Genomic DNA, 25,997 nt, shown 5'->3' on the forward strand with positions numbered 1-25,997 from the left:
TGGAAAGAAAAGAAATGCTCACATAACAATAAATTCTATGTCCTTGCTTTAAAGTGAAGCGCTTATGCCCAAAATGGGCAACCAGAATACTGCAGAAAAGGTAACTTAAGTTTCAGAATTTACATTAGTCAAAATAATTGTTTTTAGATGAATATTCACACAGTCACAAAAATTGCTGTTACTTTAATGTTTTTACATTTTAAATATTACTCCAAAAGTAAGTTAGGTAAGTCCAAGATTAGTTTGTTGCCATATCAGTTGTGTGGACTATAACACATGTGTTGCTTTAAAGCAGAAATAGCATAATCCTCAAGATAATATTTTGTTGATGGTAACACTGTCCTTGGGATTCAGTAGTACTACCCTTTAAATCCCTTAACATGGACAGCATCAACACTGCAATGTGTGCAGTGGTGCCCTAAAGTCAGTCACCCTTTTCTGCATGTGTTAATAAGTTTGATTTTCAAAGGACAATGTGTACATTCCCCAGACACGCAGACCTTCTGCGAAACACGCAGACCATCCTGTGCTACTCAGTGAGCTTTAGCAGGGACAGGACAAGCTGAAAATGGCTCTCATCTGTCGGCTGCTCTTTGAAACGTATCTTTAACTGTTTGTTCCCCAAAAATAATACTTATATCTGAATCGACAAAGAGCATCTGTCATTAAACTGTCCCAATGACATAATTCTCCAATATCACTAAACTTTTAAGTGAACCTTCAAGAAGTAACACTGCTAACCTTTCCACTACATGCCATTAAACACAGTAGTCCATAAAACATTTTAAAATAGAATTAACAGCCGAGAAGCATATGCAATAAAGAGTTAAAATGGACCTATTTTCATGCATCTTCTGCTTTTGACAGATGAAAAATGTCAACTGTCCTGTTTTTATTTTCTAGCTTTTGCACTATTCATCTGGTTCATTAGTGCATATCGCTGCTGCCCCTGACAGCTGCTTGCCCTCTCTTCCCAGCAGCTGAATTTTTCAGGCTAATTTGATTCTCCTCACTGAGACGATCACTGAAATGATTGACTTGCTCCCTGACCTCAAGGGTCCGACTTTTCTTATTAGTATTCTGGATATGTTCAAGGTAAGGGAGCATCCTGTCTGTCTTCAGGGCTGGTGGCTGCACTCTCTCTTTTACTGTAAGGCACCAACCTACAACCTTCTAAGGAGGCAACTGCTGCTCTGTACAATGAAGGAAACATGTAAAACCTCATCTTCAGATGTCAAGGTCCGTGTAGATGAGTAACTGATTTATATTATCAATTTATGCAAATAATTTGTGACACTGAACAACAAGGCATTAATTAATACTAGAAATTATTCTATTGCATGATGTTCCCAGACTAGTTGCCGAAACATTTTACAATTAAATCATCTTCATTTAAAATTTGGTACCGCTCATTCTAATATAAAATTCAATTCAATATTTATTACCTTCATTCAACAATAACTTTATGTTGTGTAACAATAAGAAAAATGTCAGGCAATTCAATTACAATATACTTTTGTCCCAACCCTCCCACTGCCTCTCCTAACATCATGGAAATTAAGTTAATTTTTTCTGCTAAAAGCACAATTATATCCATTTCTGGGTTGTTTAGTGTGTAAGTTCAACTGGCATTTCCTTGAGTCAGTCATGTGATCCTAATGCGATTTCTGCATCAGAGCCCCACAGAACATGATTTCCATCATGCAGCAGTCCTCTTCGAATATTATAGGGGAACATTTTTTCATCATTGGATATTCCCACTGCCACTTTACTAATATAGGGGAACTTAATTTAACTAGAAACATCTAATTAAATCCTAGCCCCTGCCTCACACTGAATCTATTCAACAGAACCTCTCCCCCATCCACCCCAGAAGAAACACTCAGCAGTAACAAGGAAGCACTCCCATCCCCTGTTCTCATCTCCAGCCCATTCCCCAACTCCCAGAACATTGCTGATGTTGTCACTCCCCTACAACATTGTCAGTGAGATTCCTTCCATCTATACTCATGAGAACAGCATTGGATTGTTCTTGTTTCCTCCTTTGCACACTCAACTCCTATTCCAACATATCCAACACAATTGTTATGCCATCTCATATCCCCACACACAAATGGTAGGTTGAGGAAAGCTTTAAGTATGTTTTGCATAATCTGCATTAAAAGTTACTAATCCAAGTACATATTGAAAAAAACAACAAGGTACTTGGTTTTGAATTGCACTGTTTGTTCCAGTCAGTAATGAAGCTAGTATTCAAGGCTAATCTGGGCCACTTTCTGTCTGTGAACTTGGGTACAGTTTATAACTATGGCAAAAAGGGAACCAATATCTTGCTTCAGACAACAACAATGAAATTAATTTTATTGTAATGAAGTAAATATGCAGAACCACAGTGCCACAAAATCAGAGTCAGGATGTGAAGCAGAATTTTGGGGCAGCCACTAAAAATTTATTATAACCTGCTCCTATAGTGCAAAAGAGTGATGTCCTATGTAGCCAACCGACACATTGTTAATTGAATATAATTGAGTATAAAAATACTTTTAATTCTCATCTATAATTGATGAGTGATCTTTGTACCAATAAAAATAGAATATTATTCCTGATATTATGTCCAAAACTCAAATGTACACAGTTACCAAATTCTATAACAACTTCTTCAGGGATTAAAAATAAACATAATAGCATAATTTACAAATTTCAGCTCCACAACATAATTTTAATAGTTTTTAAAACAAAATTGTAACACATTTAATTGTTTGACATCATTGTCTTATTTTTCTCCACTGTGACCTGGGCAATAACCTCCTCCAATTGCAACACAACTCCACATCAGCCATTTAGTTTAAAACTGAATCGATTTTCTGAAAAATTTAATCTCACTTGTTCTTTAGGATTAAACAATGGGGAAGGGATTTATATACTTCCGTCTAAATCTTGTCCGAATAATCCTAATCACATAATCTCACAAAAAAAACGAATGACTGCCAATTATTCTGAAGGACAATTCTTATCATGTCCTCCAATTAATCCAAATGCAAAATCCTTTACCTGATAATTTGAAATAAGCAAATGATTTTGAATAATACTTACCTTTTTTGTACTTGGGACTGAAGAGTAGTTTTTCATGCAAAAGCACTGACTGTATACATATGCTCATCCTTGTCCAGAATATTTTAGTTTGAACTATGCATGCATGGCTATTATCTCCAGTCAGTTCCTATTTTCTCATAACTGATGCCACTGAGTAAGCTAGCAGTCTTCTATAGCTAGAGAGCAAGAATCCATGAATTTTGAAAGAGCCAATCTCAGCAGAATGACCGAAGTTTGACAACTATAGATATTGCTTACAGCATCAGCACTGTTTATAATTAGCAGTTTAAAAAGTATCTGCAGAATTAAACAAAAATAGCATTCTGCCATGGAGACAACCCATTAAACCAAACCACATAAGCAGGGTTGCTCTATTCACACTCCCAGATCTGTATTATTGACAAATCAGCTGGATCTCAAGTATCCATCAGAAAAGGATTACTTTTGCAAAACACTGGTTTTACTTAACACAAGAAACAAAACGCAGTAAAAATATAAAGCACTGATGATTTTACACCATTTAAAGACTCAACGCATATAAATCTGGCTACCTTACACAACTTGCTCAGAAAAACTAATTGCATTGTGACCACTATCGCTTTCAATCACATTCGTAATTTTGTATTTTCACTATCTGCATTTTGTTTAATTATATAAAATCAGTGAGGTATTAATATTATAAATGCAAAATAATTCTTGTAAAGTCAACCATTCTGGGCTGACATCCGTTTAACTATGGCATACTGCCTTCAAGAACATAAAACCAAAACCAACAAAATTTCTCATATGAAAATTTCTTTTTGCACGAACTGAAGAAAGCGATACACTTAACTAATAAAAAAGCTAATATTTTTAGAGGATTATCTCCACACAAAAAATGTTGTGCTGCAAATTTTATAGTATTAATCGTAAGCGGCTTTGGCCCTTTCTTTAAGGTATAATTTAAAAACATTTTTCACCACAATATACCACAGCTGAAAATTTGAAACATTGAAACACTACATTAAAGTGCAGTGCTTTTATGTATGAATTATCAATTATGCCAGAACAAGCAAATACAATTACTTTGATAGTCTAAAAAGTATAAAACTACAAAGAGGTATAGACAAAATGTAAATTATGCCATCTATAAGATCAATTTATCTTTAAAGATTTTCATTTCATCCTTGGCAAAGAAAATAATCTTCATGTCAATATATATTTCTTTGAGGCCATTGCTTGTCATCAATTTCTGATAAAATGTTAAATATAGTTTCTAATTTTGTTCACATTAAAATCTATACTCAGTTATAATTAATTAACAGAAAAAAACTTAATAAATGTACTTTTACATTCAACATTAAGCTGATGTCTTCCATCAGTATGAACTGGCGAGTCAGCAATGCAGGTGGTTAGAAAGAGCACTCCACCAAAAGGTAAGGCAAAAATAACAATGCACTGGATTACCACACTTATCCCTACTCTGGATAGCAGTAAATAATGGTGAAGGTTTAGAATACGTAGTTATTTAAAAGAATCATGGTGATGGTGACAATACATCTGTGTGTCATCTTAAACTAACCTTCCCAGAATTGCTTGGAAAAGTTGTGCTAAGAAAGCATTTACCAAGCAATATGCTTGCCAGGGTTTGGACGAGTCTTAACACAAGTTGGCTGGTATCCAAACATTCAACACACCAGGATGTCAGAAAATTCAATCTCACATCGAAGGGAAAGACAGAGGGCAAGATAAATACTGCTGTGTCACCCAGCAATTAACACACTGTTCACTAATCAAGAAACACAGGGGTGCAGTCATAATTTGGACAGCCTAGTCTTCCTGGCTAATGACTACTATTATTACACAGGCTGGGGGGGTGGGTGGCAGTGAAACTAGTACAAAGCAAATGTTCAGGAAAAAAATACTTTTATTAGAAACTATGATTGTTCTCTTTAAAGAAAAATGAGGATTACTTGCATATCATTTCGTATTAAGAAAATGGTGGGCCCAATCCCTGAACTACAGCAATCTACTTACTATTTTTAGTAATGGCTTGATACAACTGAGTGGGGCTGCTAGATCCAGTTAGAGTACAATTAATAACTTGACAAATACTAACAGTAGGTAATCCTTCCTCAAGTCTGTTCCAATGTTAAGTATGCTGTAGCTGACAAGACCTACTTTTCCAGACAATCCACATATCCTTTGATCTCTAATTTCCAAAGAACAACTTTACTCAGCCTCTTCCCACTAGACCTCAGTCCCAACAATCAATCTAGTAAAGTTGTGATCTTTTTCAGATGTGGAGACCAAAGCTGTAAATAACTCCACATTGTCCCATAATATAGTTAACCTGTTCTTATTCTCCTCCACAAACTTGCTGAGTTCCTCCAGTATTTTATGTTGTATTACTCAAGACTTCCAGCATTTGCAGAATCTCTTTTGTTTACATTTAATCTGCTAGCTCTTTGCATATTCACTTTATTGGACTATATATTGTTACAGTTTCTGTGTCCTCTGCACAAATTCAAACTTGGATACATTACATTTAAGTCTTTTCATCCAAGTTATGAATGCATCCTTTAAATGGTACAGCATTCACTGATCATTCTGGTACCAGATTCAGATTCATTTATCACACGTACATATGCATGTGATAATGCATGATGTACATTAACATTCTTAGGTTGTGCTGGGAGCAGACAGCAAGAATCACTACATATTCAACCCCAACATAACGTGCCCAGAATACTCAGGAAAGCAAGCCCCTTTCTCCTTCCCACTCCCATAAGACCATAAAACATAGAAGCAGAATTAGGCCATAGGGCCCACTGACTCTGCTTCGCCATTCCATCATGGCTGATTTATTATCCCTCTCATTCCCTTCTCCTGCTTCTCCTCATAACCCTTGACACCCTTACTAATCAAGAACCTATCAACCTCTAATTCAAATAAATCCAATGACTTGACTTCCACACCCGTCTTTGGCAATGAATTCCACAGATTCTCCACCTTCTGGTAAAGAAATTCCTTCTCATTTCTGTTCTAAAGCAATATTCTTTTATTTTCAGGTTGTGCCCTCTAGTCTGAGAATTCCCCGCTATAGGAAACATACTATGTCCTCTCTATTTTGGTCTTTCAATATCCAATAGGTTTCAATGAGTCTTTCCCCCACCCCTCCAATTCTTCTGAACTCCAGTGAGTACACGCCCAGAGCCAAATGCTCCTCATATATCAACCCTTTCATTCCTGGGATCATTCTCATGAACCTCCTCTGGACCTTCTCCAATGCCAGCACTCGTTTCTTAGATAAAGGGGCCCAAAATTGCTCACAATACCCTACGTGCAGTCTGAACAATGCCTTATAAAGCCTCAGCATTACAGCCTTGCTTTTATATTCTAATCCTCTCGGAATGAATGCTAACACTGCATTTACCCTCTTTACCACAGACTTAATCTGCAGATTAACCTTTAGGGAAACCTGCACGAGGACTCCTAAATCCCTTTGTACCACAGATTTCTGAATTTCTTATTCACTTAGAAATAGTCCACACCTCTATTCCTTCTACTAAGGTGCATGGCCATACAATTCCCAACAGTGTATTCCATCTTCCACTTCTTTGTCCATTCTCCTACTGTGTTCAAGTCCTTCTGCAGACTGCCTGCTTCCTCCACACTACCTGCCCTTCATTATTAGCAAACTTGGCTGCAAAGCCATCAGTTCTGTCATCCAAATCATTGATATATAAAAGAAGCAGTCCCAACATTAGCCCGTGCAGCACACTACTAGTCATTGGCAGTCAACAAGACAAGACTGTAATATCATGAGCTCTTACTTTGTTTAGCAGTTTCATCTGTGGTATCTTATCTAAGATATTCTGAAAATCCAAGTAAGCAACATCCACTAATTTTCCAGTTCAAAGCAAATTTGAACCCTTAAGGAAACCATGCCAACTTTAGTCTGTTTTATTATGTGTCCAAGTACCCTGAAATCTCATCTTTAATCTCACCAACACTGAAGTCAGGCTAACTGGCCTATAATTTTCTATAATTCATCTACACAGACACGGAAAGTCCCCCAACCTCATAACAGGCCTCCGGGCCTCGATATTCCACTCTCCAGTTTCCGGCCATCAGGTTTTGAATTCCAGACTTCTGATTCACATTTAAGCTTTGAAGTTTGGTATTGACCCTCAGACTAGTCGATGACAGGACCCTAAACTCCTGCACCCAAACTCTGGACTTGCTGCCTCACTGACCCTCATTCCTTCCCCTTGCATGGACATCTGCTCCCGAGGCCCACTGACCTGGGACAGCAAGGACAAACAACAGAAAATCTGCAGATGCTGGAAATCCAAGCAACACACACAAAATGCTGGAAGAATGCAGCAGGCCAGGCAGCATCAATGGAAAAGAGTACAGTCGCTGTTTCAGGCCAAGACCCTCTGGCAGGACTGGAGAAAAAAGGCTGAGGAGTAGATTTAGAAGATGGGAGGAGGGGCAAGAGAAACACAAGGTGATAGGTGAAACCTGAAGGGGGAGGGATGAAGTAAAGTGTTGGGAAGTTGATTGGTGAAAGAGACAGAAGGCCATAGAAGAAAGAAAAGGGGAGGAGCACTAGTGGGAGGTAATGGGCTAGCAAGGAGATAAGGTGAGAGAGGGAAAAGGGTATGGGAAATGGTGAAGGAGAGGGGAGTGGGGGGCATTTCCATAAGTTCAAGAAATTGATGTTCATGCCAACAAGTTGAAGGCTACCTAAACAGAATACAAGGTGTTGCTCCTCCAACCTAAGTGGAGCTTCATCACGACAGTAAAGGATGCCGTGGATAGACATACTGGAATGGCAATGGGAAGGGGAATTAAAATGGGTGGCCACTGGGAGAACACACTTTTGCTGGTGGACGTAGCATACATGCTTGGTGAAATGGTCTCCCAATCTAAGTTGGGTCTCACCAATGTACAGGAAGCCACACCAGTAGAACTGGACACAGTATATGACCCCAACAGATTCACAGGTGAAGTTTTGCCTCACCTGGAAGAACTACCATTCAGGGCCCTAAATAGTCCTTCCAGGTGAGGCCACACTTAGGTTGGAGGCACTTTGCTTCATTTAACACCCTCCCCCCCTTTTCAGGTTTCACCTATCACCTTGTGTTTCTCTCTCCCTTCCTCCCAACTTTCAAATTTATTCCTCACATTTTTTTCTCCAGTCTTGCTGAAGGGTTTCAGCCTGAAACTTCCACTGTACTTTTTTCTACAGATGCTTCCTGGCCTGCTGAGTTCCTCCCGCATCTTGTATGTATTGCTTTGGCATCTAAGTATATCCTTTGGCACATTGCTGGCCTTCAAGCACAAAGCGGAGGCCCAGACTGTAGATGTCCTTTGTCCCGTGCCCATGTCACTGGCCTTTGAACATGGAGCAGAGTCCTAGAGTACGGCCTAACCTCTAATTCCTCCACATTCCTGTCCTTAAATCCCAATATGATCCCTAACACCCTAGCACTGAGCTTCCATCAGGAAACAACTATCAGTTCATGCAAACACCATCATGCAAGCTAGTATTATCACCTTTTATCTTTGCTGTATCCTTGCACATTCCTATCCTTCCTTTCTTTCCAGTTCTTGATTTGTTTCATGCCATTGTTCCCCTTACATAAACCTTGTGCAAATGTGTTTTCTGGATACCAATTTACTCTTTACAGACTATGAGTTTTCTCATAGTCAAAACATATGCTTAAAAAAGAAGCTGAGCTGCATTCTTCACAGTTTGTGCGATGTCCCCTAACCAATTTCACAATACCAAGAGAAAGAATATTCTATATGTTTGCAGCAATAGGAAATCAATGTGTTCAAAATTGTAGACATATTCACAACTTCTATTATTTTTTTCCTGATGCGTCCACTTTCATTCGGAACAGATTGAATTTCTTTGGGTTAATATAGAATCCATATTCACCTGGTAAATTTTCCATCAAGCCTCAAGAGGGGTTTAATGATCATTTATAAATGCATACATAAATTGGACTTTGTTGAATGTAGTTTATAGTTTACACTCCATCTCACAAAATCTAAACACATTTATTATTTAGCTATGGGACTAGTAGAAGAGGGTTTAATGAGATTTCAGTGAGTATTGGAATCAGAGTTACAACACCCTATGTAGAATCCTGCATTAACATCCACTTTATAGATAAAGTCAAAAACTTCAGGTTGTATTGACCCTGAGGGTACATTCAAAAGTGGTTTTGGCAAGATCTTGCGAGATACAAGAGGTGAAGTTCTTAACTCTTAGCAAAATGATATGTGTTCTGCATTCTATTTTAACTTTAATGTAGTAAAATATAAGTTTTATTTTTCTTCCGATAATCTATTTACATAACATGGCACTGTTGTAAACCTTCAAAGTGCTTTACCAAACCCAATGACTGAAGGGAGGAAGTTACCAGATATCGATTGGAATTTGGGCCAGAATAATAAGGAACAAAAGAAAAGGCCTTCAGCAGAGCTATTTTCCAAAATTTAATTTTACCTGAGGATGAAGTATCTCATTCCAGAAACTGCTAGAATCTGTACCAACAGAATCCCAGAAAGATACTGCACAGGAAAAGTCTCTTCAGCCCATTGAGTCCACACCATCAATCACCCTGTTGCACTAATACAAAATTAATCAACTTTAAAAAATTCTCTTTCCTGGATCAACTCCTGCCAGATTCTATCACTTACCTAGACACTCAGGGTAATGTGGTCAATTAACCTAGTAACCTGCATATCTTTGAGAAACTAGAGCTCCCGGAGTAAATGTGCAAACTCCACATATTCAGCAGCCGTGGTCTGTGGTGCTGTAAGGTAGTACCTCTATTGAAATTTACAAGTGTCAAACGCTAAAAATTAAGAAAGGTTATTTAAGTTCAAAATTCAAAGTAAAATTTATTATTAGAGTACATACATGTCACCACATACAACCCTAAGATTCTTTCTCTGCAGGTATACTTAGCAAATCTATAGAACAGTAACTTTAAACTGAAAACATCAAGAATTGTAAACTGCAAGCAAGCTGTCCAAAAGTAGGTAAGTAAATAGCAATAAATAAAATAACAAGGTAAAGAGTCCTTAAAGTGAGACCATCAGTTGTCAGAACACCAGAAGTAGAACAAGTGTAGGTTGTTCAGGAGCCTGATTGTTGAGGGGTAGTAACTGTTCTTGAACCTGGTGATACAAATACTGAGCCTCCTGTACCTTCTACCTGATGGCAGCAACGAGAAAAGAGCATGGCCTGGGTGGTGAGGATCTTTGACGATGGACGCTATTTTTCTATGGCAATGTTTCATGCAGGTGTGTTCAATGGTTGGGAGAGTTTTACCTGTGATGTACTGGGCCGAATCTACTATGTTTGTAGGATTTTCTGCTCAAATATTGTACATTGTTTGAAGAGAACAGAGGAAGTATTATTTCCATATACTACATCTTACCCAGAGTATACAAAGTGAATTAAAAAAATATATAATCAGCATTCACTTTGAAGGATACCAAGTTCAAGGGTCCAATTTGCAGCTTCATTTTATTCATTACCATCATTCTAGTGAACACCTGCATTATACAAACTAAAAAATATTGTTTTCCAGAAACAAAAAAATGGAACATAAATACACAAATCACTTTTGAAGGACAGGAGTATCACCAAAAAGATGAAGAAAAAACACTTTCATTTCAGTGCTTTCTCAATATTATTACTGCATCTCAGGAAAATGCCATCACCGTGTTGTAGTGTTTATATTTTATCAGCTTACCTCATATAACAGACAACCTAGTGACCAGATGTCAGATTTGAAGTTGTATCCATTTTCATGTATTCTCTCTGGGGACATGTAGTATGGCGTACCCACTGTAAGGGAAAATAGTTTTACTTGTACACTATAAAATAAAATGCTTAAAAAGTTAATTCAAGCTTGGTGATTCCAATTATCTACTTTCTTGTGCAAAAGCTACATTGCTCTGTGTCCCAAGCATATAAAAATACACACAGTATGGAAATATAGATTTAATTAACTGTTACAGTGTTCTTTCTTACTATTTTTTCTGATGCATCAATTTTGATTCAGAACAGGTTACATTTCTGTGGTTTAATACAGGATCCATATTCACTTGGTAAAATTCACCAGGTGGTGGATGGCTGCATGAACAGCTGGTGCACTCACAATTCTCGGTTATGTGACCACTGATGCCAGACAGGCAACCTCTGAAGAGAATTGATGATGGCTGGGGTCACCTGTCTTGCAAAGACACTGCCCAGGAGAAGACACTGGCAAACCACTTCTGTAGAAAAATTTGCCAAGAACAATCATGGCCATGGAAAGACCATGATCGCCTCCACCATAAAACACGACAAATAACCAATGGATGAATGTTCTTATTAGCAGGCAATTTTCCAACTGTACATTTTTGGTCATCATTTTAAATGCACAAAAGAACAGAAATCAAACTATATGTTTATGTGCTACATCATATAGGTTGCCTGATCTGGTAATAAAATGATGCATTTAATGATCTTTAAACTGGAATTCAAGGCTATTTGAAGAAGGTATGCATAGACTGAAGATTTGCGATAATTTCTACTGCATCTTTTCCTACTTTGGATTTCAAATGTTTAAAATCATTTCCTCCCTAGCTAAACAAACTTGAGTAACAATACACTACTGCTTTGTTAATAAGATTTACTGAACTGCAGGCATGTCTGAGAAAATTTATATTTAATTGTTGAAAATATTTTAGCAATATTTATTCACCCTAAGTAACAGCACCTTTGTAGTAATCCCTTTTACAATCCCACTCTTTCATGCTCTGGTGAAGCAACTTGAATGCACAAGAACATAAAAAGCTGTAGAGAGTAATGGACTCCGCCTAACACATAATGGATACATCGCTTCCCACCACTGATAACATCTATAGAAGGTGCTGCATCAAGAAGGCAACATCTATCAAAGTTACCAGTCATCCAAGCCATGGCATCTTTATACAGCGACCATCAAGTAGGAGGTACAGAAGCCCAAAGCCACACACACTACCAAGTTCAAGAACAGCTACTTCCCTTCAACCATTCTGTTCTTGAACCAAATGACAAAACCCTAATCTCTGCAGTTTAACAACACTAAGACCATTTTGCACTAAAACAAACTTTGCTTTTTTGTTCTTGTAAAACTTAAGTTTTAATTTAATATGTTTCTTGTGAATACTATTTTTGAAATGCTATGTGCCTCTGATGATGCTGTTTATAAGATTTTCATTGCACTTGTGCATATGGCAAGTGCACAATAAGATCAACTACAGACTAAAGATGCAAGACAATGCATTGTTTTAAAAAATCTAATAATCTCCATTTCTTGTTTCTGCTAAAGAGCAAACTGTGGACTACAAATAACAAAATCAAGAGTGGGATAAACAAATAATCACAAAATAGAGTATATATACTGTAAAATCTTCATGTAACACTATAAAATCACAGGATAGAGGGTACAGGTGAAAGAAACAATACTTAAATAGTAGGATTGAGGTCATGACAGCTCAAATCACTTAACTTAGTTTAACAAAGTAATTTAATGTTTCATTCCTAATTCTGAGCACATATCAATGCTGCTTTTAAACAAAATATCCTTCTTCAATGACACTGCCTTTAAAGTTTAATTTCTAACTAAAAGTCAGGTTCCTCACACTGTTGCTAATTTATCACCAGTTATTCACTTTGTCCATTGACCTTTCACTGTGAAAGCACTTAGCTCAATTCTATCTGTACAATACCCATCATTTTCAAAAAACGTGCATGATCTGTGTGACTGTAATGTGGTAGTGGCTTATTTTTTTTAAAGTTATTTATTCCTGCACATTTCAAATCATGGTAATTTAGGAGCACCAGCAACAGAAATGATTTTCCTGTAATAAAGATACAGAATCATATGTAAACAATTATTATGCATAAAATGCATTTAGCCCATTTAAGCAGCAAAGGATCAACAATAATCACTTTTGGTTATCATAAAATATGACACTAATAATTGGCAGCTAACAACATGCAGGCCTGTGGATGTGGAGAATTCACATGAGAATCCACAGGGGGCAGAGAAAACATTTCAGTATGCAGCTTCTCAGCTTATTGAAAGTCAAAATAATTTCAAAACTAGCTTCAGAAATGTAAGATAGTCAAGCTGTTCTTCTATAAATCTGAAAAATTATGCTACAATCAATTAGAATTTTAGATTAATTTCACAAATAAGTATTAAGATTTAGTCAAAAACATTATATGAATGACAGTACTATCATATACAGTTGAAAAAAAAGTTTCTGAAGCCTTTGCAATTACCTGGCTTTCTGCATTAATTACTCATAAAATGTGGACTGATTTTCATCTAAGCCACCATAATAGACTAACACAGTCTGCCTAAACTAAAAACACACAAACAATTGTACTTCTTCTTGTCAATACTGAGTACACCATTTAAACAATCACAGTCTACACTCAAAACAGTATGTGAACCTCTGGGGTAATGCCTTTCACAAGAGCTATATGGAGTCAGGAGATCCAATCAATGAGTTGAAATTGGATGTGTGGGTTGCAAAGGTGCCCTGTCCTATATAAAAAATGACAAAGTCAGACCTTGCCCTTCTCAAGAAAGATCAGAATCAGAATCAGGTTTATTATCACAGGCATGTGTCATGAAATTTGTTAAACTTAGCAGCAGTAGTTCAATGCAATACATAATATAGAAAAAGAACAAAATAAAATAATAACACTAATAAATAAGTAAATCAATTGCAGTATACATATATTGAATAGATTAAAAATTGGGCAAAAACCAGAAATAATATTTATTAAAAAAGTGGGGTAGTGTCCAAGGGTTCAACGTCCATTTAGGAAACGGATGGCAGAGGGGAAGAAGCTGTTCCTGAATCGCTCAGCATGTGCCTTCAGGCTTCTGTACCTCCTATCCTGATAGTAACAATGAGAAAAGGGCATCCCTGGGTGCTGGACATCCTTAATAATGTATGCAGCCTTTCTGAGACACCGCACCTTGAAAATGTCCTGAGTACTTTGTAGGCCAGTACCCAAGATGGAGCCGACGAAATTTACAACCTTCTGTAGCATCTTTCAGTCCTGTGCAGTAGCACCCCCCCACCACCCCATACCAGACAGTGATGTAGTCTGTCAGAATGTTCTCCACGGTACATCCATAGAAGTTTTTGAGTGTATCTGTTGACACACCAAATCTCTTCAAACTCCTAATAAAGTATAGCCACTGTCTTGCCTTCTTTATAACTGCATCAATATGTTGAGACCAGGTTAGATCCTCAGAGATCTTGACGCCCAGGAACTTGAAACTGCTCACTCTATTCACTTATCCCTCTATGAGGATTGGTATGTGTTCCTTCGTCTTAACCTTCCTGAAGTCCACATTCAGCTCTTTCATTTTACTGATGTTGAGTGCCAGGTTTTTGCTGCAACACCACTCCACTAGTTGGCATATCTTGCTCATGTACACCCTCTCGTCTCCATCTGAGATTCTACCAACAATGGTTGTATCATCAGCAAATTTATAGATGGTATTTCAGCTATGCCTAGCCACACAGTCATGGGTATAGAGAGAGTAGAGCAGTGGGCAAAGCACACACCCCTGAGGTGCACCAGTGTTGATCGTCAGCGAGAAGGAGATGTTATTACCAATCTGCACAGATTGTAGTCTTCCAGTTAGGAAGTCAAGGATCCAATTGCAGAGGGAGGTAGTGAGGCCCAGGTTCTGCAACTTCTCAATCAGGATTGTAGGACTGATGGTATTAAATGCTGAGCTATAGTCGATGAACAGCATCCTGACATAGGCGTTTGTGTTGTCCAGGTGGTCTACAGCAGTGTGAAGAGCCATTGAGATTGCATCTGCCGTTAACTTATTGTAGCGACAGGCAAATTGCAATGGGACCAGGTCGTTGTTGAGGCAAGAGTTCAATCTAGTCATGATCAACCTCTCAAAAGCATTTCATCACCGTAGATGTGAGTGCTACTGGGCGATAGTCATTAAGGCAGCTCACATCTGTTTACGTGCACTATGCCTCGATCAAAACCACTTTCAGAGGACCTTAGAAGAATTATAGAGATGCATGAAGCTGGAAATGGCTACCAGAGCATTTCTAAAGACTTCAGAGTTCACCAGTCCACAGAAAGAGAAATTGTCTACAAAGAAATTCGGTACTGTTGCTACTCTCTCTAGGAGTGAGTATCCTGCAAAAATCAAACGAAGAGCACAACGTGCAATGCTGAAGGAGGTGAAAAAGAACTGAAAATTGTATCAAGACATTTTACAGCAGAATGTCAGGGTAGCAGTCCATTACCTGAAGCTAAATAAAATTGAATGATGCAATCAGACTATGATTTGAAACACAAGAGTGAAATACAAGAGTAAATCAACAACAGAATGGTTTAAAAAGAAGAAACTTTGTGGTTTGGAATGGCCAAGTCAGAATCCAGAGCTTAACCCAATTGAGATGCTGTGGCATGACCTTGAAGAAGGCTGTTCATGCAAGGTGTCCCAGAATATTGATGAACTGTAATAGTTTTGTATGGAGGAATAATCTAAAATTCCTCCTTGCCGTTGTGCAAGTCTGATCAGCAGATACAGGAAACGTATGATGGAGGTTCTACCAGTTATTAAATACAAGGGTTCACATACGTTTTCTAGCCTGGATTGTGAATGATTAAACAATGTGTTCACTACAGACATGAAAAGTACAATTGTTTGTGTTATTTGTTTCGGAGATTGTGTTTGTCTATTATTGTGACTTGGATGAAGATCAGACCACATATTATGAGTAATTAATGTAGAAAACCAGGTAATTGCAAAGGATTCACAAACTTTTTCTCGTAACTGTATTACCTTTATCGTTAGATTACACAATGTCTCAGTCACAGCATCACAGAGTTTTACAACTTGTAACAGACGTTTCAGCACAACTCATCCATACTGATAGTGACCCCTATCGGCACTAAGCACACTTGCCTACTTTAGGCCTGTCACCCTCTATTCTTGTCCTACCCAAGTACCTGTTCAAATATCTTTTAACCACCAATTGCATCTCCCTCTAATACTTCCTCTGGCAGCTCATTCCATATAATCACCACCTTACAGTGCAAAACTTGCCCCTCAGAATTTGCCTCTCTTGTTCTAAGTTGCAGAAGTACAAACCCCATTTCCAGAAAAGTTGGGATATTTTACAAAATGCAATAAAATCAAAAATCTGTGATATGTTAATTCATGTGAACCTTTATTTAACTGACAAAAGTACAAAGAAAAGATTTTCAATAGTTGTACTGACCAACTTAATTGTATTTTGTAAACATACACAAATTTAGAATTTGATTGCTGCAACACACTCAACAAAAGTTGGGACAGAGGCATGTTTACCATTGTGCTACATCACCTTTCCTTTTAATAACACTTTTTAATCGTTTTGGAACTGAGGATACTAATTGTAGTAAATTTGCAATTGGAAATTTTGTCCATTCTTGCTTGATATAAGATTTCAGCTGCTTAACAGTCCGTGGTCTCCGTTGTCTGATTCTCCTCTTCATGATGCGCCATACATTTTCAATAGGAGATAGATCTGGACTGGCAACAGGCCAGTCAAGCACACGCACTCTGTGTCTACAAAGCCATGCTGTTATAGCCCGTACAGAATGTGGTCTGGCATTGTCCTGCTGAAACAAGCATGGACGTCCCAGGAAGAGACGTCGCCTTGATGGCAACATATGTCTCTCTAAAGTCCTAATATACGCCTCAGAGTCAATGGTACCTTCACATACATGCAACTCATCCATGTCGTGGGCACTGATGCACCCCCATACCATCACAGATGCTGGCTTTTGCACCGTTCGCTGATAACAATCTGGATGGTCGTTTTCATCTTTGGCACAGAGAACTCGATGCCCGTTTTTTCCTAAAACTAGCTGAAATGTGGACTCATCTGACCACAGCACATGGTTCCACAGTCTTTCGGTCCATCTGAGATGAGCTCGGGCCCAGAGAACTCGCCGGCGTTTCTGCATAGAGTTTATATATGGCTTCCTCCTTGTGTAATACAGTTTCAAGTTGCATTTCTGGATGCAGCGACGGACTGTGTTGAGTGACAATGGTTTTCCAAAGTACTCCCGAGCCCAGCTGGCTATAATTGTCACAGTAGCATGACGGTTTCTTAGGCAGTGCTGCCTGAGGGCTCGAAGATCACGCGCATTCAACAGTGGTTTCCGACCTTGCCCTTTATGCACTGAGATGTCTCTGAATTCTCTGAATCTTTTCACAATATTATGTACTGTAGATGTTGAGAGACCTAAATTCACTGCAATCTTGCGTTGAGAAATGTTCCTTTTGAACTGACTAACAATTCCCTCACGAATTTTGGCACAAAGGGGTGAGCCACGACCCATCCTTGCTTGTAAAGACTGAGCCTTTGATGGACGTTACTTTTATACCCAGTCATGATACCTCACCTGCTACCAATTAGCCTGCTTAATGTGGAGTCTCCCAAACCGGTGTTACTTGAATATTCTGTGCACTTTTCAATCTTATTTTAACTCTGTCCCAACGTTTGTTGAGTGTGTCGCAGCCATCAAATTCTAAATTGTGTATATTTACAAAATACAATTAAGTTGGTCAGTAAAGCTATTGAAAATCTTTTCTTTGTACTTTTGTCAGTTAAATAAAGGTTCATGTGAATTAACATATCACAGATTTTTGTTTTTATTGCGTTTTGGAAAATATCCCAACTTTTCTGGAAATGGGGTTTGTATTTCAATAGCTACTCTTTATCTGTAACTGAAAAAGTAACTCAGTTTCAGAGAATTGCACTCTTAGTGCTCACGAATAATATGACAATAGCCAATAATATTCCATTATTCAAGAAGGGAGCCAAGGATAATCCTGGAAACTGTAGATCGGTGAGTCTTACATCAGTGGTAGAGAAGTTACTGAAGAGAATTCTTAGGAATAGGGTTTATGAGCTTTTGGAAAACCATGGCTTAGTTAGAGAGACAGCATGGCTTTATGCACTGCAAGTCACGTCTTACTAACTTGATAGGGTTATTTGAATAGACAACAAGGGTGAGTGATGTAGGCAGAGCTCTGGATGTTGTTTAAATGGACTTTAGTCAGGCCTTTGACAAGGTCCCTCATGGGAGTCTAATCCAGAAGATTAAGGTGTATGGGATCCACGGTGAATTGGCTGTTTGGATTCAGAACTGACTTGCCCATAGAAGACAGAGTATAGTGATTGAAGGGACTTACTCTAGCTGGAGGGCTGTGATTAGTGGTGTCCTCCAAGGATCTATACTGGGATCTCTGCTGTTTTTGATGTATATAAATGAGCTGAATGAATATGTAGATGAGTGGGTTATTATGTTTGCAGATGATACGAAGATTAGTGGTGTTGTGGATTGTGCAGAAAACCGGCAAGGAATAAAGCGGGATATAGATCAGTTGCAGATGTGGGCAGAGAAGTGGCAGATAGAGTTTAACCCAGCCAAATCCAATTCAACTGAAGATCCAGTTCAAACCAAATCATTAAGTTTGCTGATGATGCAACAGTGGTTGGCCTCATCAATAACAAGATGGCGTACAGAGAGGGATGGAGCAGCTGATAGAATGGTGCAACCACATCTTAAGTCTCAATGTGGATAAGACCAAAGAGATGACTGTAGACTTTAGGAAGTTTCAGACTGACCACTCCTCACTGTACATGGTGAGAATTAAGAGCACCAAATTTCTAGGAGTGCACATAATGGCCAATCTCACCTTGTCCCTCAACAGCGCCTTTTTGGTTAGGAAAGCACAGCAGTGTCTTCACCTCCTGAGGAGATTGAGGTGAGTGAGGCTACCCTCCCCCCTCCCACTAACCCTTCATTCTAACCAATTTTTACAAAAGCACCATGGAGAATGTCCTGACCAGCTGCATCACTATCTGGTATGAAAATTATAAGGCATCTGACTGCAAGTCCCTACAAAAGGATTGTGAGGACTGCTGAGAGGATTGTCAAGGTCTCTCTTCCATCCATCAGAGATATTAGATTAGATTATGAGGACACACAGTCCTCTTTTATTGTCATTTAGTAATGCATGTATTAAGAAATAATACAATTTGTTCCTCCAGAATGCTATCACAGAAACACAAGACAAACCAAGACTAAAAAAACTGACAAAAACCACATAATTATAACATATAGTTGCAACAGTGCAAGCAATACCGTAACTTGATAGAAAAACAGACCATGGGCACGGTAAAAAGTCTCAAAGTCTCTTGAAAGTCCCATCATCTCACGCAGACGGTTGAGAGGAGAAACTCTCCCTGCCATGAGCTTCTAGCGCCGCAAACTTGCCGATGCAGCATCCTGAAAGCACCCGACCACAGTCCGACTCCGACTCCGTCCGAAAACTTCGAGCCTCCGACCAGCCCTCCAACACCGAGCACCATCTCTGCCGAGCGCTTCGACCCCGGCCCCGGAAACAGGCAATAGGCAAAGCCGAGGATTTGGGGCCTTCCCCTCCGGAGATTCTTGATCGCACAGTAGCAGCGGCAGTGAAGCAGGCATTTCAGAAGTTTCTCCAGATGTTCCTCCGTGCTTCTCACAGCTGTCTCCATCAAATCAGGATTGTGCATGGCATCCTAGTTCACAAATACAATATCTTTCGGAGCCGCCGCACGCGGTGCGTTGCACCATCTTCTCCTCCCCGATATTTATCAGGAGTGCCGTGTACGCAGGTCCCTTAGCATTGTCAGTGATCCCTCCCAATCGTCCAACAATCTCTTTGACCACCTACCATCAAGCAGGAGGTACCACAGCATTAGGACAAGAACTCTTAGAATGGCAATTAGCTTCTTCCGCCTGGCTGTAAGACTACTGAACTCATTGCCAACACCCAGGTCTCATCATGTATCAAGTGCCAGTAGCATTATCCTGTTTACATTTTGGGCTGAGATCCTTTATCAGAACTAGAAAAAAAATATGCAAAGTCAAAGGAAGGTGGTGAGGGGGAGGGGAGGAAGAATTACAAGGTGGTAGGTAATAGGTGAAACCGAGAGAGGGGGAGGGATGAAATAAAAGAGCTGGGAAGTTGATTGGTGAAAGAGATAAGGGGCTGGAGAAGGGGGGATCTGACAGGAGAAGGTAGAAGACCATGGAAGAAAGGAAAGGGGTGGAGCAGCAGAGAGAGGTCATGGGCAGGTAAGGAGACAAGGTGAGAGAGGGAAATAGGAATGGGGAATGGTGAGGAGGGGTGTCAACTACTGGAAGTTCGAGAAATCGATATTCATGCCATCAGATTGGAGGCTACCCAAACAGAATACAAGGTGTTGCTCTTCCAGCCTGAGTGTGGCCTCATCACGGCAGTAGGAGGCCATGGACTGACATATCGGAATGGGAATGGGGAAGAAGAATTGAAATTGGTAGCCACTGGGCGATCCCACTTTTTTGGCTTACTGTGACTTCTCATCTATTTTTCCAGCTGATGAAAGGTCTTGACCTGAGATGTTGACTGTTTTCTCTTTTCCATTGATACTGCATGGCCCGCTGAGTTCTTCCAGCATTTTGTGTGTGCTGCTTGGATTTCCAGCATCTGCATTTCTTGTGCTTGTTATACTGTTTACTTTTTAAACTTGTGTTGCAAATGCAACTTATTATTTGTTAATTTATTTGTGGCACAGATATGGTAAGTAGACGGTATCTTTTTTTCAGGGTTGAAATGTCTGGTACCAGAGAGCATATCCTGCCCCATTGATGTACTGACTGAATATATACTGTTAGGATGAAACTTCCTTACTTCCAGAAATATGGAAACAATTGTGGCTGTGAATTGGCGCAAACTTAAAATGGGATAAACACATTGCAGTATAGTTAGGGAAATGCATTAGTATGATTCTGCAGTTTAACAGTTCTTCCTGAAGAGCAGAGTGCAAACCTTTGGAAGACAAAGCAACTAATCTTGTCCTTTATAAAACAAAAAGTGACTGAAATGAAATGGATCTTCAAGTCAAACATCTGAAAAAATGTACTCTACTCATGCCCAAAAGAATGGCTAATTGTAAAAGATTGCTGGCCAACTTCTATCGATGTGTGATAGAGCATACTAACATACGGAATGACAGTATGGTACTCTAGCTGCAGCAAGACAGATCAGAAAGCACTCCAATAGGCTCAGAATAGCTCAGCACATCTTTAGGAATCAACTACTGGACCAACTACCAGACAATCTACAACTCTTGATGCCTACGTCATGCTCACAACATCATTAAAGACCCACCCCATCCTGAACACTGCCTGGTAATCTCTCGCCATCTGGTAGGAGATACAAAAACATCTTAGCCAAGGCAGTAAGAATGAAAAACAACTTAATCGTGAGAGCCGTTGTGCAGTTGAATAGTGCTGCACCCCAGATTGCCAATGGTGTTTGAGTGTTGTGGACTACCGAAGCCACTTGCTGCACGTAAGTGGAGGATTTTTTTATAATTAAGTCGTACTATCTGTTTTTGCGTGGATTGGAGTTGCACCACAATCTCATTGTCTTGAGCAATGACGATAAAGTTCTACTATATTCTATCTGAACAGAAGTATTTAATAAAGATAATAGTCCTGCCAATTTAGTTCCAATTAATTTTAAAATTATGGCTTCAATCATGTGCACCATTTGTTAATTGTCACTACGTATCTAACTACACTGTGTCATCTTTCTGAAGCAACCTTTTTCCAAGAGTGTTAACTTAGGAGACTTTGCTTCCTCGTGGAAATTGCCTGATATGTTTGTTGATTCTACTTCTGTTAAGAATTGCCCACAGATGGCATTCATTTAGTGGTAACACAGATTACATTTTCAATTAGCAGTAGTGTCTTCTGTTACAAAGCAAAGCAGGGTTTTGATAAATTCTAAACTGAAGTTATATAAAAATGTTTAGATTACAAGATGAAGGTGCTCCTAGCAGAGCTTGGAAGCAGTTAAGTGACAGAAATTCTGTCAACATAACTCTTAAAGACTTGCATCATTCCATTCTCTGTACTAAACCAGACCACTGAAACAGACATTGTGTCAACCTGTAATGCAACGAATAAGTGAATGCAGCTATTGACTGCTATGCCATATATAAAAGTAAGAGTCAAGGATTTATAATTGCTTTTAATAACTTTTAGAACTGTTCTCAAAATAGATCTTTAAAATACATTAGCTGTGACAGAGAAGTGACAGAGGCATGGGGTGACGCAAGTGCAAACACACCTAGACCCGAGACACCAGGCAAGGTCACTTGTTTCCAAACAATTGGTTTGTTGATCATTACAGAATGTCTCTCTGGTGTTTCCCCTCTCTCTTCCCCTTTTCCAAACCATAATTCCCCTTTTCCTGCCCCCTTCCCACTCTAAGTACACAATACAGATCTATATCAGAATTAAACTTAGCATTACTCACATATGTCATGAAATATGATTTTCTTTTGTGGCAGCAATACAATAAAATATAATACATAAAATACATTTTTTATGTACGAGTCCAAGTTAAAGATCGGGAAAGACCAGGTCAGAGGGAATCCAAAGGAATTTTTTATTACACTGTAAATTCATGTATAAGGGATCAGAAAGGTTTGTCGGTTTAAATCAGCATTGAGTTTCCAGCTAATGACAGAAGGTGTTCTGGAATCTTTCAGATCTGGTTTCTAGTTTATTTTGGTTCCATACATTTATGATTGGAAGTCAGAGAATAGCAGTTTAGAGCGAAGAAATGGGGTAAAACACCACCCAAACTAAAATTCCTAACCTGGAGAAAATTGTTACACAGTGATTGTTTTAGAAATAAAAGAAGGGCTGGAATAGGGTGTGTGTCTGTTGGGGGGGGGGCGGGGGAGGACGAGGGTATTTGCAGACAGTGTTTACTGAGGCATAGTCAAAGAAGAAATTATCTTTGAGATTGTAATTAGTGTAAATTTTTATTTTTATCTAGCTACTTCTATTAATGTAATTCCCTGGGATCATTAAACAAGAATAGCCTCAGAAACTTCCCCCAAGATTTGCCATATAGATCTTGCACAATGATCAGCAGACATCATAATTAGGCCTGTACCACCACTTTTAGTGTTGAGTGCTGCCTTGCGCACTCAAACACTGATTCCACTCACTCTCTCACCTGTATTGATTGTCTTCGAGACACCTTCCAAGAACAAAAAATGGAGAAAGTGATGGTACCCACAGATCACAGCTTCAGGACAAGGTGATTCGTGTAATGTCTGCAGTGTCTGAATCAGCGAGCAGAGAATGGAGGAAAGAAGGTTAGTGTGGTGGATTTCCTGCAGAGATTTTAAGGGATTAAGCATACCATACCAGTGAGGGAGAGTTGCCTGTTTAATATACCCCAGTCTCATGATTGGATCAATGTGATGGTTGGAGCAGCACCTCCCCACTATAGGTACAAGATGCAGCACAGTAGCCCCTCCATCTGGGCTATCACACTGTGAGCTAATGTAGCATTCAGTGCACAAATCTCATTGAAGAATATTGTCTGAGGAAGGATAGCAGCAAGCTCTCAACAGGAGCCACAAGGTAAAACTATTATGAGGAAAAATAAAACAATTTAACAACCATATAAAAGATTTACATAGGTCATGACGTTTATCACCCTAGACTCCTGCCCCCCTCAATCTGAAATGAATGTGCTGAATTGCTGAATGCCTTTTGAAAATTACTGCTATTGATAATTTCTTTTCCACAATTTAGTTGATCTGGTTCAAGATTCAGCCGCAAATTTTTCAAAGACAAGTGACTGTAGATACTGGAATCTGTAGCAAGTTTATTAAGTGCACCCTGCAATTCTCTCAATATGTTAGTTCGTTCCCCTTGAAAGATCTTTTTAAATTGTTATTATAAGTATTATAACTATCCACTAAATACTTACCTTTTGCAAGCTTATTGAGAAAGAGAAGAGTGCAACTGATTGGTTGATTCTTTCAGGAAAACCAAACCCAGCTCAATGAAGTGGGTATATTAACTGGCATATTCTTAATTTTCACATCATGAGGCCTTCTACTGGTCCATGCTGCCTCCCTGTAAAGCAATCCCATCAATTTCTATTCCAGTTTACCCTATGGTCCTATATTCTCGCTTTCACATGACCATCAAAGCCCCTTTAATTCTTTTTGCCACTTAGCTACACTATTTGCTAATTTACAGTAGGCAATTAACTTATCAGCACATATTTGCAAGGTGGGAGAAACCAGAGCTTCAACAATCACATAGAGAATGTGCAAACTCTGACCGCAGCAGAGTCAGGAACAAATCCTGATTCTTGGACCTATAAGACTGTAGCACCAAAGGAAATGGTTTGGATTTCTAAGCCAATACTAAAAAAAAATCAAACTTTGGACCTTCAAAGAGACCCTGGAAGATGGTGATCACTATTCCTTCTAAGCTGCTCAAGTATGTGACTGTGCATCAACCAAAATGCTCCCGTGCAGATAGTCTTTGTTGCCGTGCAGCTGGAATTAGACACAGCTAGAAAACGTCTACGACACATGGAAGATTGTCTTTGTTGTACTGTATTGCATTATACCCTTCAATTAATAAATAAAATCAAAAGTATGCGATTTTTCAATTTTCATTCCAAATATTCATAGTATGCATATTACAAAAAAAAATATTTTAAGTGTCATGCCGTTTTCAGGCCTGGTAAAAATTTCCTTCTCAGAGCAATGGTTGGTCCACACCGCTGTAAAAAAAAATTAAAGGGAACATTGATGGTAATTCTCCTAGTTGTAGTTACCAGAGACCTTTCTGTTCACTTGACTAGGGATTTTAATGGGAACTCCGAAGCATCTCATTTTCAAAGCAATTGTAGAAAACCATGTCTAACTGGTATTGCAGTTATCCAGTTCAAAATCCACAGCTTTATGAGAAAAACCAGTGATACACTTACATACAACGAAAATTTTCATTCAAATAAAAGGGCACTTTGAGAACCAGGATCTCTAAAATGGTGTTATGAGGTCCAAGTGATCCAACATACTACATGACTCAATTCCCATGTGGATCAGTACTGCAGAAAGCTGTTTGTGAGCTCCACTTTTAATCAATAGCGTAGCTATCTCCGAGTTCCTTGATGTAAATTTTTAGTCAAAAAAACAAAATATTAAATTGCCAGTTAAACTGCATCCTGAAAACTCTCTCTGAAAAATAAGGCAATTATGCAATAAAAAAAGCTGTCTGATTTTTCAAGGCTTTCTGCATTATAAACCTCTGGAAAGATCAATGGGTCACCCAGTGTGTAGCCTGAAAGCAGTCTATTCATCATAAACTCTTTGGTCTTTATTACACAGTTGTGTAATCAGGGTTTTGTATCAGTAGCAAGATTGGACTTGTTACTTCCAGACATGCCCTGTGTAATGGCAAAGGTCAAAGAAACAGGAAACCCCCTAAATGCACGATGAAATAGATAACCTGATAGTGGTTGGGGAGCTTGCCTTTTACTGCTTACATGTTTACAACAGACACATGGTTTCGTTCACACTCTTAATGAAATACATCCCACTTCTGTAATTAGATGGATTCGTGTTGTGCAGGATTGCTCACCTAAAGAATGTGCTGCTGTAGTTTTCGAACTAAAAAATCTGCCCAATCCAAGGTCTCCCAGCTTTACTACTCCAGTTGCTGTAATGAACACATTAGCTGGTTTTATATCTGAAAGAGAACACAAGTAATAGCATGAATACTTTAAACTATGATGATAGAAGTATAGACATATTACTTACTATTGTACATCAGGAATTACTTTAGGATGGCAATGATTGAAACCCAGCTTTCACAGAAAGAAAAATGTTTTTTTTCCCTTTTTGATGCCCTCACTAATCAACAACCTAAACACTAAATATAC

At 38.8% G+C, this 25,997-nt stretch overlaps 1 protein-coding gene across 8 annotated transcripts in view; it reads right to left on the reverse strand.

The window, feature by feature from the left end:
• nek7 (NIMA-related kinase 7) overlaps window positions 1-25,997 on the reverse strand; it is a 227,554-nt gene that overhangs the window by 15,499 nt on the left and 186,058 nt on the right. For all 8 annotated transcript variants that reach the window (XM_072274176.1, XM_072274173.1, XM_072274172.1 and 5 more), the window contains 2 exons: window positions 25,697-25,804; window positions 10,860-10,954 (listed from right to left, as the gene is read on the reverse strand). In XM_072274176.1, coding sequence (XP_072130277.1) covers window positions 10,860-10,954; window positions 25,697-25,804 — 203 coding nt within the window. The remainder of the gene's footprint in view (window positions 1-10,859; window positions 10,955-25,696; window positions 25,805-25,997) is intronic.

This window comes from Mobula birostris, chromosome 12, assembly GCF_030028105.1.
Source record: "Mobula birostris isolate sMobBir1 chromosome 12, sMobBir1.hap1, whole genome shotgun sequence".
Lineage (NCBI taxonomy): Eukaryota > Metazoa > Chordata > Chondrichthyes > Myliobatiformes > Myliobatidae > Mobula > Mobula birostris.